This window comes from Thermothielavioides terrestris, chromosome 3, assembly GCF_000226115.1.
Source record: "Thermothielavioides terrestris NRRL 8126 chromosome 3, complete sequence".
In the NCBI taxonomy this organism is placed as follows: domain Eukaryota; kingdom Fungi; phylum Ascomycota; class Sordariomycetes; order Sordariales; family Chaetomiaceae; genus Thermothielavioides; species Thermothielavioides terrestris.
In genome coordinates this window covers 4141616-4156263 of record NC_016459.1, presented here as the reverse complement: position 1 = coordinate 4156263, position 14648 = coordinate 4141616, and the positions used below count along the sequence as shown (strand labels likewise).

The 14648-nt window shown below is 57.0% G+C and overlaps 3 protein-coding genes across 3 annotated transcripts; all 3 read right to left on the bottom strand.

The window, feature by feature from the left end:
- Positions 1-7519: 7519 nt before the first annotated feature.
- THITE_159927 (uncharacterized protein) lies at positions 7520-7902 on the bottom strand (the record flags this gene model as incomplete). The annotated part of the gene is made up of 2 exons (XM_003654686.1): positions 7520-7637; positions 7805-7902. The coding sequence occupies 2 exons, from the start codon at positions 7900-7902 to the stop codon at positions 7520-7522; spliced, it is 216 nt and encodes a 71-aa protein (XP_003654734.1).
- Positions 7903-11020: 3118 nt separating this feature from the next.
- On the bottom strand, positions 11021-11813 carry THITE_2170753 (uncharacterized protein). Its single transcript, XM_003654685.1, has 2 exons — positions 11476-11813; positions 11021-11409 (listed from the first exon to the last, which is right to left on the bottom strand). The coding sequence occupies exons 1-2, from the start codon at positions 11615-11617 to the stop codon at positions 11339-11341; spliced, it is 213 nt and encodes a 70-aa protein (XP_003654733.1). The 5' UTR covers positions 11618-11813; the 3' UTR covers positions 11021-11338.
- Positions 11814-13062: 1249 nt separating this feature from the next.
- On the bottom strand, positions 13063-13798 carry THITE_117357 (uncharacterized protein; the record flags this gene model as incomplete). Its single annotated transcript, XM_003654684.1, has 2 exons — positions 13063-13215; positions 13382-13798. 2 exons carry the CDS (start codon positions 13796-13798, stop codon positions 13063-13065), a joined length of 570 nt encoding a protein of 189 aa, XP_003654732.1.
- Between the last annotated feature and the right edge of the window lie 850 nt (positions 13799-14648).

Sequence of the window (14648 nt, the reverse complement as noted above, 5' to 3'; positions counted from 1 at the left end):
CGCCGCGGACGAAGCGATGGAGCGAGCAAACTCCGCGGCGAAACAGAACCGACTAACTCATGCGCAACCCAGGTTGCACCCGGTGCAGGGAGCACAGGTCGACTGGGTTCTCTGGGTGCCCTCGTGAGGTGGTTCGCAGGCGCCGTTTGTTTGCTTTCGTCACCGGGTTTCCTTTCGGTGGTGGCTGGCTGTGACTGGGAACTAACAACCGGGAAGGTGGAACTGGTCTGTCACGCGGCAGGCAAGCTGTGACGAGAAAGATTGCTTACTGCTTGCTCCTTGCTGCGTGGTTCTGCAGCTCCCCCAAACAAAGTCATCGTCCACATGCATGGTACTTTGTGCGCGGATGACCCGATCGAGATCCCCTGCATCCAATCTCGATTGCCCAGCTTGGAAGCAGCGCAGGCGCAGGGGATTGAGTGGTCGATGCTCTGGCCAACAAGCGCGCCACAGACGCGACCCCGGCAGTGGATCACGTAGCGAGTTATCGTCGACTCGAGCGGAAAAGTGATAGCTCGAAAATGGCACGGCTCGCTCTTCAAAGAGGGACGGAGCTATCCGCTTGCCTCCCTTTTGAGGTATTCGGGCTGAGTGATACCGCTAGTGTCGGTTGAACAGACCCTCGACTTTCTGGACTCGCCCTCCGGTTGAATCGGCGAGACATTGCTTGCCAAAAAGCGACCTCGTCGTTGAGATATCGCACGCGATGGGAGCACGGCCTCTGAGCCGCAGCTTTAACCGGTATACTTGTTCGGGAATCCCTTTTTAGCGCCTCTCCATACCGCAGATCCGGGGCCCGGCGCTGACGCTCCGCCCGAGACCTTCTTGGAGATCACAAGGCAACAAACGCGCAAGCTGGTGTCGTGACTGTGGCGCGCAGCCGGTTTGGGGTGAACTGCCCGGAAGGGCTCCCCGGATCGAGATGCGGCACCTCGCCGGTGGGGAGTGGAAGTTGCCACCAACAGGAGATGCTAACTAGCTGCCTCGTGACAACTCCGCGTTCTCCCCAATTGCGGTCAACATATCGACCGCGATCGACCACGAAGGGCTAGGAAAGGGAAGCCGCTTGACCATCCATCTGTGGACTTGAGCGGGTGATGTCTCAAACCGGTGCAGGACGCGACCTCGGCCCCGCTGCAAGCGCCGTGGCAAGGATGTCTCACATCGGGAGCGCGTCGCCGGCGAGCTAGGATGACGCCCTACATGTGCAAATGTACATGGTTCATGCCTAATTCCGTTCATTGAGAATGGCGATGGGCACTTTTCTCTCGTCTGGAGCTCAAATCCCCCATTCCCCCACGGAGCTACATGAGGACGAAAGGGGAAGTGGCAGCTGCTGGCTGTTGCCGAAACGGAGATGGAGGCCAGTCAAAGGGGAGAACGGGCTGTGGAAGAGCAGCATGCTCCGTTTGTGGCGTCATGTACCTTTGAGATTCCTCCTTTGTACCGTCAACTGACTCGCGTCGTTGTTCTGGGAACAATGCATGCATACACCACATCCCGCGCTGGCGACTTTCGAGTCCTGCACCCTCCCATTTGCGACGTCCAAGACAACGCTAAGTTTCGATGCATCTTCCCTCCAACAGCCCTACAGCGGGAAGCCACGCAGATACGGGCCAACCAGCGAGCCTACCTAACGTCCCCAACGACATTCGTCTCTCGTTGTCAGTCAAGCCACCAGCATAGCGGATGGTTGTCAACGCAATCACCACGACCTTCCAAGCTCAAAGTTGAGGAGCTGAGCCATCCATCTCGAGTCTAGCGACAGCGTATGTACTGTACATACATGTACATGCGGACCTATCACCACCTGCCCTGTGGACAGGCGAGGCTTGGTCTGCCTCCGCTCACCGGTAGAGGGCTTACCTCCGCCTTCTGGCGTCCTCGGTGCGAAATCTACAGCATGCACAGTTGGCTACGGGAGTCAGTCAGGTGACAAATTGCGCTGGCAATCGCCTCCTTGTTTCCTCTGACCGGTGCCGTGGATCCCTGCCTCACGATTCCAACGTGGAAATATTCTCCATCTGGAATATTGAGCCGAAAACCGTTGCGCCGAACCGTTGCGCCGCAGCGGATGCAATATACTACATACAAACCTCAAGCCAGGCGGGAAGCGAAAGACATGCATGCACCTTGCAACGCCCGCTGATCTTGCTCCGGGGTATTATTTGATGTTTTCCCGCCGTCACATCAGCCCGCCTGGTGCATCCTGCACAGTACGAACGAGCAGTCGAACGAGCAGCCGCGCAAAAATGCGAAGATAGGGCTGCTGCTGAGCGGGAAAATCACCCGTTGGTCTGCGGTCACATGAGCAGCGCGCCATGCGGCCCCGGCATGGGCCGTGTTGGGGCGACGAGGTCTCAGGCTCTCAGCCCGCGGATGCAAACATGTCTCGGAGTGACCCCTGTCCATGCCGTGACAATTGCCAACGGTCGAGGTGCCATGTCGCCCGATTCGAGAGAGCCGTCGCGAGCTGTCCCCCCACAGCTGCTGACTACGATTGTATTGTGCAAACATGCAAACAACAGCCACCGGCTGTGAGGAAATGAAGCCGGATCGGAAGGAGATGACGATGCCCGCGTCTTGACACACTGAGACGAGCATGCCATCGTGACGACGTTTGAGCTCTGCATACTACGTACAGACTCGCCATGGGTGGTAACCGCGCTGATGAAGTGGCGTTTTGTTCTCATAACCCTGACCGACGCGCTAGCGTGTCCTCCTCTGGTGTTCCGGCGGTTTAACTTCCTTAATGAGATCAATACCAAACTCAGCTGGGCCTACTACCAGGAGTGGCGACGTCGGCAGCGTGATTTGAAGCTCCAAGGACTGCCCTACGCAGACCCATGCCAGCCATCCGACGAAAACCGTGAGAAAACTTGATCGGACAGGATAAGCAGCCGGTCGGCAGCGTGAAATGTAAAGCTCTATCCGGCTCCAGCATCTCCACTCGGCACCACCCTCCGAGTCTCACGGAACTCCACCCGGAGCATTGTGGGGCACGCCCGGAGACTAAAAGGGCCGGAGTAGGGCACCTTCGGGGCTTGGCATTGCCGAACCCCCCCCCACCCCCTCCTACCCAATGACCCCATTCTCCGCGGCGGGAGGCTACCACACCACGGTTCAGGACAGGAAGCCCGGCGTGGGGGGTTGATGCGCTCAGAACCCACAAGGGATGGGGGATGGAACGCGGCGCTTGGCCTCACCCCCCCTTTTCGTCCGCAGAAGAAAACCACCTACAAAAGCAGTGAACATCAACACTTGCCGACGGCGTTGCGCCCGCCGCCACCGACACATTTCGTGTAGTTACATGTATGTACTGTGCATATTTCCCAGTAGTAGTAAGCAGAGATATTCATCACCACACTCGACCTTAACTGCCGGCACACACACAGGACGTATGCAGCAGTCCGCACGGATCACGCTCGAGACCGGTGAGAAACTCCGTGCGGGATGGATGGGGGGGGGGTTCTGTGGCGCAGCGCCAGGTCTGGGATTTTCCCGATGGTTATACCGCGGAAATTCGTTAACTAAGGTACCTTATACTACCGTGGACCGTGGCCGTGCGCTCAATGCATGAACGCATGGAGCATCCCGGACGAGGAGGGCGCCCGTTGTCGGGTCAAAAATAACGTTAGCCTCCGTGGGCTGGAAGGGCGTCTGCTTTGCAGCAGCAGTGGGGGAGGGGGCTTTTGGGGGGATTGTTACCTAAGAGGTAGTATATATTCCGTACTTACCACAGCACGGAGTACGTAATGTAATGAAATGTGCCACTGTACGGTGAAAGGACTTCGGGAAGTGGGCGGGCCGTGGAAGGGCTGAGGAGTGCCCGTGGACAGGAGACTGTGATACGAACCTAAGGTACCTTAGGTCTCCGTTCACACCGTTACGTACCATACTGTGTACACAAGTGAACGTTAGGTGCTGGAGGCGTGGACTTGCTTTTCGCCTTCGCTGACGCGGCCTTGCTGCCATCCTGCACTCAGTGGGGTTAGGACTACGGGTTACAAGGGCAAATACGAGTGCTGACGAAGTGCCGACTGGAGGCGGTGACGCCGACGCAGAATGAGTGAGTTGAAGCATTGCGTGGCTGTGGGTGGGAGGTTTGCGCATATTCACAGGCTAAACTGTCACAGGAAGCTGTCTTGATTCAAGGACCGGAAAGTGGGGGTTAGTCGCCTTGCTTTTGCTTCAACGGGCTGGTTTGGCGTTAAATCGGCGTTAAATCGGCGTTCAAAAATGCAGGCCAGACTCGGTCGGCTTTTCAGCATTCAACGGTGATGGTGTTGGCTGTGTTAATGGTGGGATACTTACCTTGTTCGTTAGGTGGTTACCCTCTATGCAGAGAGCCGGTTGAGAACTTTCGGCTTGTCGGCGGAATCTCCTAGCGAATGTGGCCAGGGGTCTCGGGAGCTGTACCCCCGAGGCGGAGCGTTTTGGCCTTTTTGGGCACCTAGGGGGGCAGTTCCCGTCGGTTTGTACCCGGGCTGGGAGAACAAGTGAACACGACACTAGTGTACTGCATTGGGTTCGGTGCAAGATTCAAAAAAAAGGGATGGAGGCACTGCGGCCGGTTCCAGATCGTCGCAGGGGTGCACCAGCAGACACTCGGTGGTCCGAATTGGTTAAGGTAAGGTACCTGGTAGGTAGGTAGGACGGCACCAGAAGCTTGAGTTCGGGTTGGGGTTGGCAGAGTGTGGGGGTAACTCCAGGAGTGCGTATTGCGGCCTGCGGGAACCGCTCGTGCTCATCCGCAGTGTACACACTGTACGTACAAGTAATCCGGAGAAGTCAGATAGTTGTTTGCGCCGCACTGACAAGTCGCGAGCGGCAGGACGAGTAATTACCTGCATCGAGGGAGATGCCGAAGGTCTCTGGGAGCATCTCACAAGGCGGCATCCAAGCTGTCGGTATTCTCGGGATCAACTGGCCAGCGGGCTCGAATTCTTTGTCAACGGGAATGTACAGTGTAAGACAATCTCCGTGACACGGATATTTACAGAAACCAGACACGAGGCGGTTGCTTTAACATTGGGTGCCCGTTGCGGTACGGTGCAGGTACTGGGGCAAGTGAGGATGTTCAACGCCGGTCTGGGACTCTTTCGTGTCCTTGAAATCCCCCGATGCGCAGGACGTATACTACTACGCATACAATATGGCTTCCAAACGGCCCAGGGAGGGAGGGCTCGTTGCCTCTCAATATCCCGAAACAATCTTAATACAGCCCTGTTATAACCCGGTGAGCCGGCAGCTTGGGCGAATGCGACCTTATCTGTGAACATGGGGGGTTCGGTGGACTGAACTTGAGCCGCGCTGAGTGGTGGACCGTAACTCCGTACCTTCAGGGGTAACGTTGCCGAAACAGTGACACGAAAGGTGGTGGGACGAAGTCCACCGAGATCCGGGGCTTGTGTGCCAGGAGAAAGCTGTTGAGCTTCACATATATACGTAAGGTACTATTGAAAAGAATGGGCGTGTAAGAAGTATGTAAATTATTCCGTACTCCGTATTTTCCGGCCGTGGTACATACACTACACTACACTAGTGTTGGGCGCTGCGCCTGGGAAGCGTTTCCGGGGTCGTGGTTATAGAGGTCCCGCCAAGACTAATTTCGGAGGTTGCCGCTTACAAGTATTTACAATCGCCACGGGGTAAGCGGGGCCACGACGACTTAGAGCAACATCGACAATGCACAATCGCGAAGACTCGTAGCAACAACTTTACCAAACCTCAACCAAACAAAAAAAAAAAAAAAAGAAAACGAAGTTAACCCGCACCCTAACCTTGACCCTCACCCTAACCTTAACCCGAATCCTAACCAGCGGGGGGCTGGCGCCGCCCCCCGCACCCCCGGCGAACTAACCCGTGGCTAACCCGTAGCGATAGTGCAAACCCCTTGGCGGTCTTGGCGGGGTACTGACGCTGTAAAAACATTGCCGACAATTGGCCGAAATTAGTCTTGGCGGGACCTCTATAACCTCCAGCGTTTCCGGTGGCGCTCTGCGACGGGCCGTTGCGGCGCTAACCATGCCCTACGTGGACGTCCAAGCACCGCCAATTCGTGAGCGACACAAGCAATGGCACCTAAGCAGAGCAGGGAGGCCGGAAACAGGGCCGTAAACGCGAGGGACCCAAAAACCATTGCAACATGGTGCGAGCCAGGCACCGGCTGCATCCCTAGCCGGGATTACTGGCAAAGCAGCACACCATTAGGAAGAATTGGAAGCGTAAAATTTGAGAAGGTCGGGACATCGGCTTGGCGCAGCCGGCCCTAAGGTCGTCGTCTCGGCCGAGCATCCGTCAGGCTGAGATTAGATGCTGCATTTTTATCTCACTGCAGAGCGCAGCTTCCCATCGTGTTTTACACGGGATGCGGCCGACGGAGGACGCGGGGAACCGCGGTACATCGGAATCCTCGGCGTGTGTTTTGCTGGCCTATCTCGGACCTCCGAGCCGCATGCTGTTTGTCAACTGTCGGGTGCTGGCATCGAGCAGCGAGGACTCGGCGTATGCGCTGGCTGCCTGCCCCGGTTCGGTCCAGGTGCGAATTGGCCGTTTTGGAACGGGTTTGGGCGACTGTGCTCCCGCCCGGCTGGTAGCATCGTAGGTACAGTACTGTAAGGTACCCAGAAGAACCGAGCAGGTCACATTCCTTCTGTCACGGTGAGATTTAGGCTGTGTACAGGTAGGCAATGGCTATTTCCCTTGCTGGTCCGCCAGAGCGAGGCACATGCCGCCGAGGACCACTTGATGCAAGGTTCTGAAGGACCGGCCTTGACTGTGGCATCGAACATGACCTATTGCCAGACAGGAGCCGGGCGGTGAAACGCGCCATAGGTGCTGCCTACCTAAGGTACCTACCTTCCTACCTGGATCTTGCTCATGCCACGCACCTTCCAAGAAATTGCTTGCACACTTTTTGCCGTGCAGCAGTAACTACCTACCTAATGGATTGCCGCGGCGATCTAACGTTATCTGTCATTTGTGACTGACGGCCAGCCCCTCGCCTGCTCTGGTTTGATCTTTGGATCTATCGATTCGAGAACCGGGCTTCTTCGCGCGATAAGCCAATGCGGGAGCACCTGCCGGAACCTGGAAGGTCCTGCTGCATCTGCCAGCTTCCGGAATGATGCAAGCCCCCAAGCACCGACGGTAATACGTATTTCCGTACACTCGGCCGTACCAGATGAGAGTCGGTTCAAGAAGGAGTGAAGATGGAAGTTTTACAGGGGATAACTACGGATTACACTGAAATGCCCAGGAGGCATATGAACGAGCGCCCTTTGTGGGGTAACGTTAACTGTCGCCTTTTTAGCGACCATTCTCGAAAAATCACCGAAACATCGAGACCCTGCTTTTGCCTGGGAATGATACCGCGGAGATGGCTCGGCCGCAGCAAAGGACGTCGAGTGACCCTGCGCCGTGCAACCTGAGCGGGAACTGCCCGCATGCTGGGCGCCCCGCTGTCTGCAGCCTCCCCGAGCGTGACAGAGCGCTGGACCTGGAAACGTGCTCTGCTTCAGGCTGCTTGGCCCCCGCCATCTTGCGAGTGCTGCAGCTGCAGCTGCACCCACCCGCAGTATGACCCGCCGAAGGAGCCATTAGCGGGGTTCGTCCCCCCCTGCTCGCCTGCAGTTCTGATTCCCACATCGAAGCGAACTTCCATCGAAGTGAGTGCGGGATCTCCTCCACTACGTGCGACTTTGCGGTCCGTTCGTTTCCCAACCCGCGCGGCCTCTGAGTCTCCTGGTAGTTTCCCAAGATGCACCCGCCAGCTCGCCGATAAGTTGATCAAGTTACGTACGAAAGACCCGTTGAGACAAGGGGCGCGGCCCTCGGGCGGTGGGTAGCCATCCTGCGCGCGAACAAGCGCTCCAATCGAGGGTCCGTGCTGGACGGCATGACAGACAGCAACACAAGACTTCGCAATCTTCTCTGGATGTGCATCCCTAGGTCTCGCTACCGGTGTTTACCTCGCATCGACACATTGCGATCCAAAACTGGGTAGTCTTGGATGGCCCACACTGGCGAGTTGGAGGCTGCGCTCGCCAACTCGGACTATTATCGACTCTCGTCTTTCAGCTTCAAGACCACGGCAGGCTCCGCTATGTCAAGGCTTAAGACCCCGAGAGACCTCTGGGGCCTGCCCTGTCACTGTTGCGTACTGCGCAGAGCACTGCTTCCATGCTGTGTGTTCCTGACCGAAACGATCCGACTGCAGCATGCGCATCGCATCGCCGTCCGATGGACTGCGATCCTCGGGACTGCGCAGCAGGCGTTGTGTCACCTCGCCGGCAGAACAGTATCTGCAATAATTGCGTGTGGCATATCTTCGGTAAGGTTGTCAGCAAGTGAAATCGACAACACACTCGCCGAGGTACCTTCCATTGCTGCGCACCACAGATGAAGCGATCTCCTACAGATTTCCCCCACCTCACGCAGCGACGTTAAGAGAAGGCTGTCCAATCTTCAGTGCCACAACTTCTCTCGTACTGTGCCAATCGGGACTGCACATATCCCGATCATCCTGTACACCGGGTCACAGCATGCCGCTGCTCGGATCACAGTGCGCTCTCGAAAGCTGCGGGAGGGTCTTCATGTCGAAGAGTTTTCTGCCTTTCCAACCTCGACCGCTGCAGCCGCGGCTGCTGGTCAGCAACAGTTTGCCTCACCACCCATCCGCAGTCTTGATGGTTGGTCGTCTATTGCTGCCCGGCCAAGAGCTCAACGCCGCAACTTCACCGCAGGGTGCAGGGAGGAAACGGCGAGTTGCTGAAAGAGTGCCTATGTTAGGGTACCTACCTTATGTACTGTACATACAAGTACATACGCTGGAAGCTGGCCCTTCCAACAGCCTGGCTAGCCGCTTCTGATCGGCGTTGCCCAACCGCCGCTGCCGGCCGTAAATCCGTGCTGTATCGATTCGAGATCGGATTACGGAGAGTGAGTTACACAGTAGACAACAGCCGCACCGGGGATGCAAGCGGAGGGGTACAGCATCCGACGACAGCAGGTGACGACTCCCATCACAGCTACACAAAGGAAGACCTTCAAGTTGTCCTTGGGATTCCTTCTGGAGCAACGGAGCGTTTTCCTTTCCCACACCCTCAAAAATCGTGTGGTGCAACTCTAGCAATCAAGCCGTCGTGGACCGGCCCCACTGCGGGCGGCACTTGACAATTTACCTAGCCGCGATTTGCCTGGCATCCACACATGAGCTAATGCAGACACACGTGTGTCACTTCTGATAGTTTATTGTTAGGTTTCTTGTTGCTCCGTCTCTTAGCCGCAGGCCCGCGTTGTGACGGTCTCCGGTCGTTTTCGGTGCCCGGTGATTGTCTCAAGAAGAGAGGCCACTGGGTCCCGCCATCACCACGTCGATTCCTCGGCTGACCTGATTTGGTAAGGCCCCGTTGTGATGGATGGGGGCAGCCGCCAATCCCACGGCAAAGCACATGCACTCGGCTCACTCGGTGGGCTAGAGGGGGAGAAACAGATGGGGAAGTTAGCAGGGAGCGCAGCGCGGGTAGTGAGTGGAGGGGGCAGATTCTTGGGGCAGAAGGAAACGGCTGACGTGGAAGAACACTGCAGTATCCATATTCCGTAGTGTATCATCATGTCGGTCGGCTCTTGGGGACGAAGTTTCCGGTAACATGCGGAAATCAGGGTACCCGACCCATTTGGCAATTGACCCCCAAGCAGAAGCAATATTCGGGAAGGGGGGGGAGGGGGGGACGGCAGGGAGGGGGGGAGGTCCCGAACCGACTTTTGGTCCCGAACCGACCTAAAGTACAGTCGACCCCTTGTTTGTTCGTTAGCGTGGTACTTATAGTGGATTAGACAGGGGCTCTAAATCACAGGTACCTACCTAGCCGTCTTGGCATGAAATAGACCAACCGCAACAGGATGTCAGAGGGCACTATCGCCTCTACCTACAATATAGCTTCCTTCGGTGTCTGACCAGCTAGTCAGGTAGGAAAATGGCGTTCAATACACTGCTTTATCCATATCAAACGTGCTTCAGTCAAACTTGGATTCTGAAGAGTGATGAGGAACAGGTGGGTAAAAAGGCCGAGTTTGGTTGGCTGTAGGCCCCTGTTAAAAAGTGGGGGCAAGAACCAAACTAACAAACAAACAAGGATTGAACTGTAACCCACCCTTGCGCGCCAGGCGCCGAGAGACGCCCCGCCTGCCCAATGCGGCCCATGGCGCCCAGGTGATGCCTGATGCAACCGCGTATCGCGCTGATCATGATGGTATCCCACCAGATCATGACACTTCAAGTTCGCTCCAAAGGGAAACCGCGCACAAGCCCGCAGCAGCCCATGAGGTCCAACATCTTTCGGGCGCAAGCATGCATGCCTACATCCTCTTATTTTGGGCTTGCAGTACAGTCCAAGTATCAAACGCACAACCCTCGCAACAGAGCATCCTCCTGCCCCAACTCGTTGCTCCCTCCTCCTGCTCCTCCTCCTCCTCTTCCTCGGAGAGTGGGCCCCGGAGGTTTACCCAAAGCAAGCAGTATTGCCAAATCAACGGCATCCCATGCCGCCATCTCCAGAAACCCAAAAATCCAATCCTGTATAATATAAACACCGTAAGGTATCCAAAATCTTGGCGCCCGCAGCCCCTCCTTCCCAAACAACGAGGAAAAAACAAGCAAGAACAAACTTGTAGGTTCTGGAGGTGCCTCAGACGACGACAAAATATGCAATTGGGAATCAAAACAATGAGTGCCAAGAGCAACCCGCTGAACGCCGGAAGCCGCTCTCAGATGCCAGGCAGGCTTCATGCATCCGCCCGCCCATCCAACCAATTGAGGGGAAAAAAAGGAACTGCAGCCGAAACGGTAGTAGGAAAGGGTATACAAGGGCTGTGAGAAGAACCATTAAAGCGACAATTTAAACCCGGTTGTCGGTGGCGGCTCATGCGGGCCTCTTGGATTTATTGTTTCGCGGCGTTGCGGGCGCGCGCGGGGGGGGGGGGGGGGGGGGGGGGAAGGGAGGACTGCAGATGATCCGGCTGACTCGCAGCCAGATCGATCGAGGTTGTGTGTGTCAGGGGGCGCGGGGGATTCGCTGTGGTGCTGCAGTGCCTCAGCTCCGCTCGCTTTGGGCGTGTCGCGCGCCGCGTTGAGCTGCGCGTGCGATTCGAGCACGGCTCGTCGGCTGTTGGTGTAGTGTGGTGCGTGCTCGTTCACGGCGGTTGGAGTGCTGGTGATGTGCATCCGTCCCGGCCGGTTGTTGTCCACCTTCCCTCGGGACAGGAACATGGTTCCATTTCACGGCGCCGCTGCTTCCCTCCCCATCTCCGGTCCCCAGGCGTGGGGCCAACGCTTTTAGTAGGTCCGCTGCTTGGGGCGCTTGATCAGGTTCTCCCACGGCGGGTACTCCTTCGGTTTGCACTCGCCTGCTCGGTGGGGAGAAACATCAGTGGCTGCTCGGGGAAGGGGGGAAGGGGCGGGTCGGGACATACCGCAGAGCTCCTCGGCCCGGTACTCGAAGTGGGTGACGTTGGGCTGACACCTCTTGTGGGTGATGGTGTAGTCGCGGCACCACTTGGATGCGATCCACCGGAAGTGGCCGCACGAGTACTCTCGTTGGGTGTAGTCGCACATAGTGTCTGGTCGGTCCGCTTGGGAAGGATGGAGAAAGGCTGGGGACGCAGTTGAACGACGGTGGTGTCGTTCAGCCGAGGCAGGTGGGTAGCCGGGGAGCTGAGGAAATGTGATGTGTGGTGCACGAAGTGGAGAGTCGAACTGTGCCGGGATCAGGCAAGAATTGGGCAGCTTGTCCTCTTGTCAAGTCGTCTTGGGGTATCGCGATGTGCTGAGAGAGAACGCTCGCAAGTGGTGAGGGCGGGAGTGGCATTTATGGGCATCATGGAAAATAGGCCCAGACACGCAGTCAAGAACAGGGGGAAAAGCTGTCAATCCTCGTCGGACCGGGAACCCATGCTGGTCTGGGGGCGTCATGCAGGTCGTCTGGAGCTGGGAGATGTGCGATGGAGCACTGTGGCAGGGTAGGGGGGTACGATGTTCACGTTGTGTAGGGGTGGAGAAAGCAGGGCACCGATGGACAGGGGTGGGGGCGTGCGAGACGAACCGGCAGGGATCATGGAAGATGGAAGGAAGCGTTCCAGACATGGTCCATCTCGAATCTCTGTTATACATTGTAATTCATAAGAAATTATCCCGTACACTACTGTATAGTGTACTGTGGTACAACAGAACGAGGACTTCTACATAGCCATGTGACGCCCAAGATGTCCTGCTCCGTGACTCGGCCGTTTGGGCCGCAGTTGGTCTCACAGATGCCGAAACCAGGCGTCGTGCTCCGTGTACAGCAGGTGTCGTCGGTAGTTATCCGTGTCCCGGCTGAATCAGTTGACGACATTCATAGGTACAAGCTTGCTAAGGTATCTCACTTGCGTCGCACTTCCAGACGTTCTCCAGGCTCCCTCCCTCAATCGAGGCTTGCGAGGTGGAAGCGAGGTTGGTTGGTTGATCTCGGCCGGTCAGGAATGGCTCGGGTACACTATGTACCTACACTGAAGGCGTGCAGGCAGAGCTTTCTCGAATAGGTAAATAATGCCATCGCCCCAAGTTCCGGAAAAGGCAAGGTCTACACCAACAAGCAGGCAGCAGGAAGCGAAAGGTACTGTGTGAGTGCCGCGCTGGTTTGTCCCAGGCGTCTGAGGCGCGCATTTGCCGGCCTGCCGGTTTGCCGCCAGCAAGACGGTGGTGCTGGCGCCTACTTGACAGGAGCGAAACCGAACGGAGACCAAAACGGCGGGGGCGCTGTTGCCAAGGCTGAAGTACCCACTATTGGCATGCGCCGTACCACAGGACACCGCCCGCACTACATTACTGCGTGCTGCGTTTTGGGCGCAGTTGTGCATCGGGCCACCAGCAGCGCCCAACATCTCGCTCGCGCCAACAGATTGACGCCGCCAGTGCGCGCCAGCTGCTGGTTAGCTGCTCTGCCCATAGCGAGGCTCTCAATTCACCTGCCTTCTCCTCTTTCTAGGTACATTCGGAGGACTGGGCCCTGAAATCCATCTTCAATGCTGCTCCAGAAGCCCAGCGGAGCTCAGGTCGCCCGACTTGCCGCAGGCGGTCCAGGCCCTGGCCGCTGGGCCCCACGGAGCCCAGCCTCTCGTCGCACCAACGCGCGAGAAGGATCGGCGATTCATGTGAAGCCAAAGCGCGGATATCTGTACAGTAACATTAGCGTACACTACACTACATTAATGGTTTGCGAGCGAGATGCGGGACGGCCTCGGCACCGCGGGCCCAAAGCACGTGTCGGCTGTTTGTGGACGAACAGGGGTGCCCATTCGGCCTCTCGTTGACGGTGCATATTGTGGTAGTTACACGTACCGAGGAACTGCATTCATCCAGCCTGGCGAGCCCAAACACGCTCGTCCAAGACCCTTTCTCCGTCGGGCCGTGTTGGCGACTTGCGGCTCTTGTCAGAGCGGGGTGACAGTCAGCGTGCGTCGTGCCTGGTTCAAGAGGCAGGGCTATCGCCAAAAGAGGGATGTTTCGCGCTGCAAGACCGTTGATGCACCCCTTGGGACCCGCACCGGTGAAGAAGAATGTTGCATCGACCAGACTCTGCCATCGCATCCTCCGCTCCATGCACGCTCCGCATGCAGCGATACGCTGTTGCACATCTTGGCGGTGGATAACTAGCAGCGACATGGGTCGCTCTCCGGGCCTCCCGGTTTCCCTATCGCCTGATCTCTCTGTGACGGATCCGTACACAGTACCGATGAAGCTTTTGGCTTTGGCCATGACGCCACCGAGCCGAGCTCTCTGTGCGGAATTAACTTGTCCTGCTCACGTTATCCCTCTGGAGAAGCTTTGATCCTGATTTGCGACCCGCGGCTCGGCAATCCGGCCGCGAATTGCGACGAGCCAGCAGAAGGGCCGCTTTCCGACCCTTCAGATTATCTCGGATTCTTTCGGATCCCGAGAACCGGCACACGCTAACGGTACCATCGAGCCGCAACCTTGACAGAAAGGAATTTACGGATTATTGTGTCGGGCCGAGTCTGCGGAAAAGAGGGTCGGCGGGGCGAGGTGAAAACCACGCAAATCAGCACCACCTGGACTCACATGGGCGAAGCTCCGCCGTGTCGAGTCGAGCATGGAAGGAGCGATGTGGGTAACCGGTGTAACGCTGACCTTTTCCTTGGCTACCAAATCAGGGACGCTGGTCCCGTTTGGGAAGCTTCGACACGTGGAAGATTCCACATCCCTTCAATTCCCGCCGAACAGCATTTTACCCGGCGCCCAGACAAATTCATGCTTGATGTTCCCACTTTCGAAGCCGAATTCGAAGCTTCGATCAGGGACGCTACGGGCATCCATAAAGCTGCATGCAAATTGCGGTCGTGCTGCTCAAGAGAATTGCAACTCCACAGAATAGCTGCGTAACCATACACTAAGCACATCACAGCCTGTAGCTGTCTTGACAGCACGTTTGACCTGGGTTCCATCGAAAAAAGCTGCTGCAGAGGGATTGGGAAGCTCTGGACTCTTCTCGGAGGGGGAAGAAGGGAAAGACCTGGAGTGTCGGATTTCTTTTCCCCGCTCCGGCCCCTGCTTCGTCTGCTGATCCTAAGGAGATGATCAGCAACTC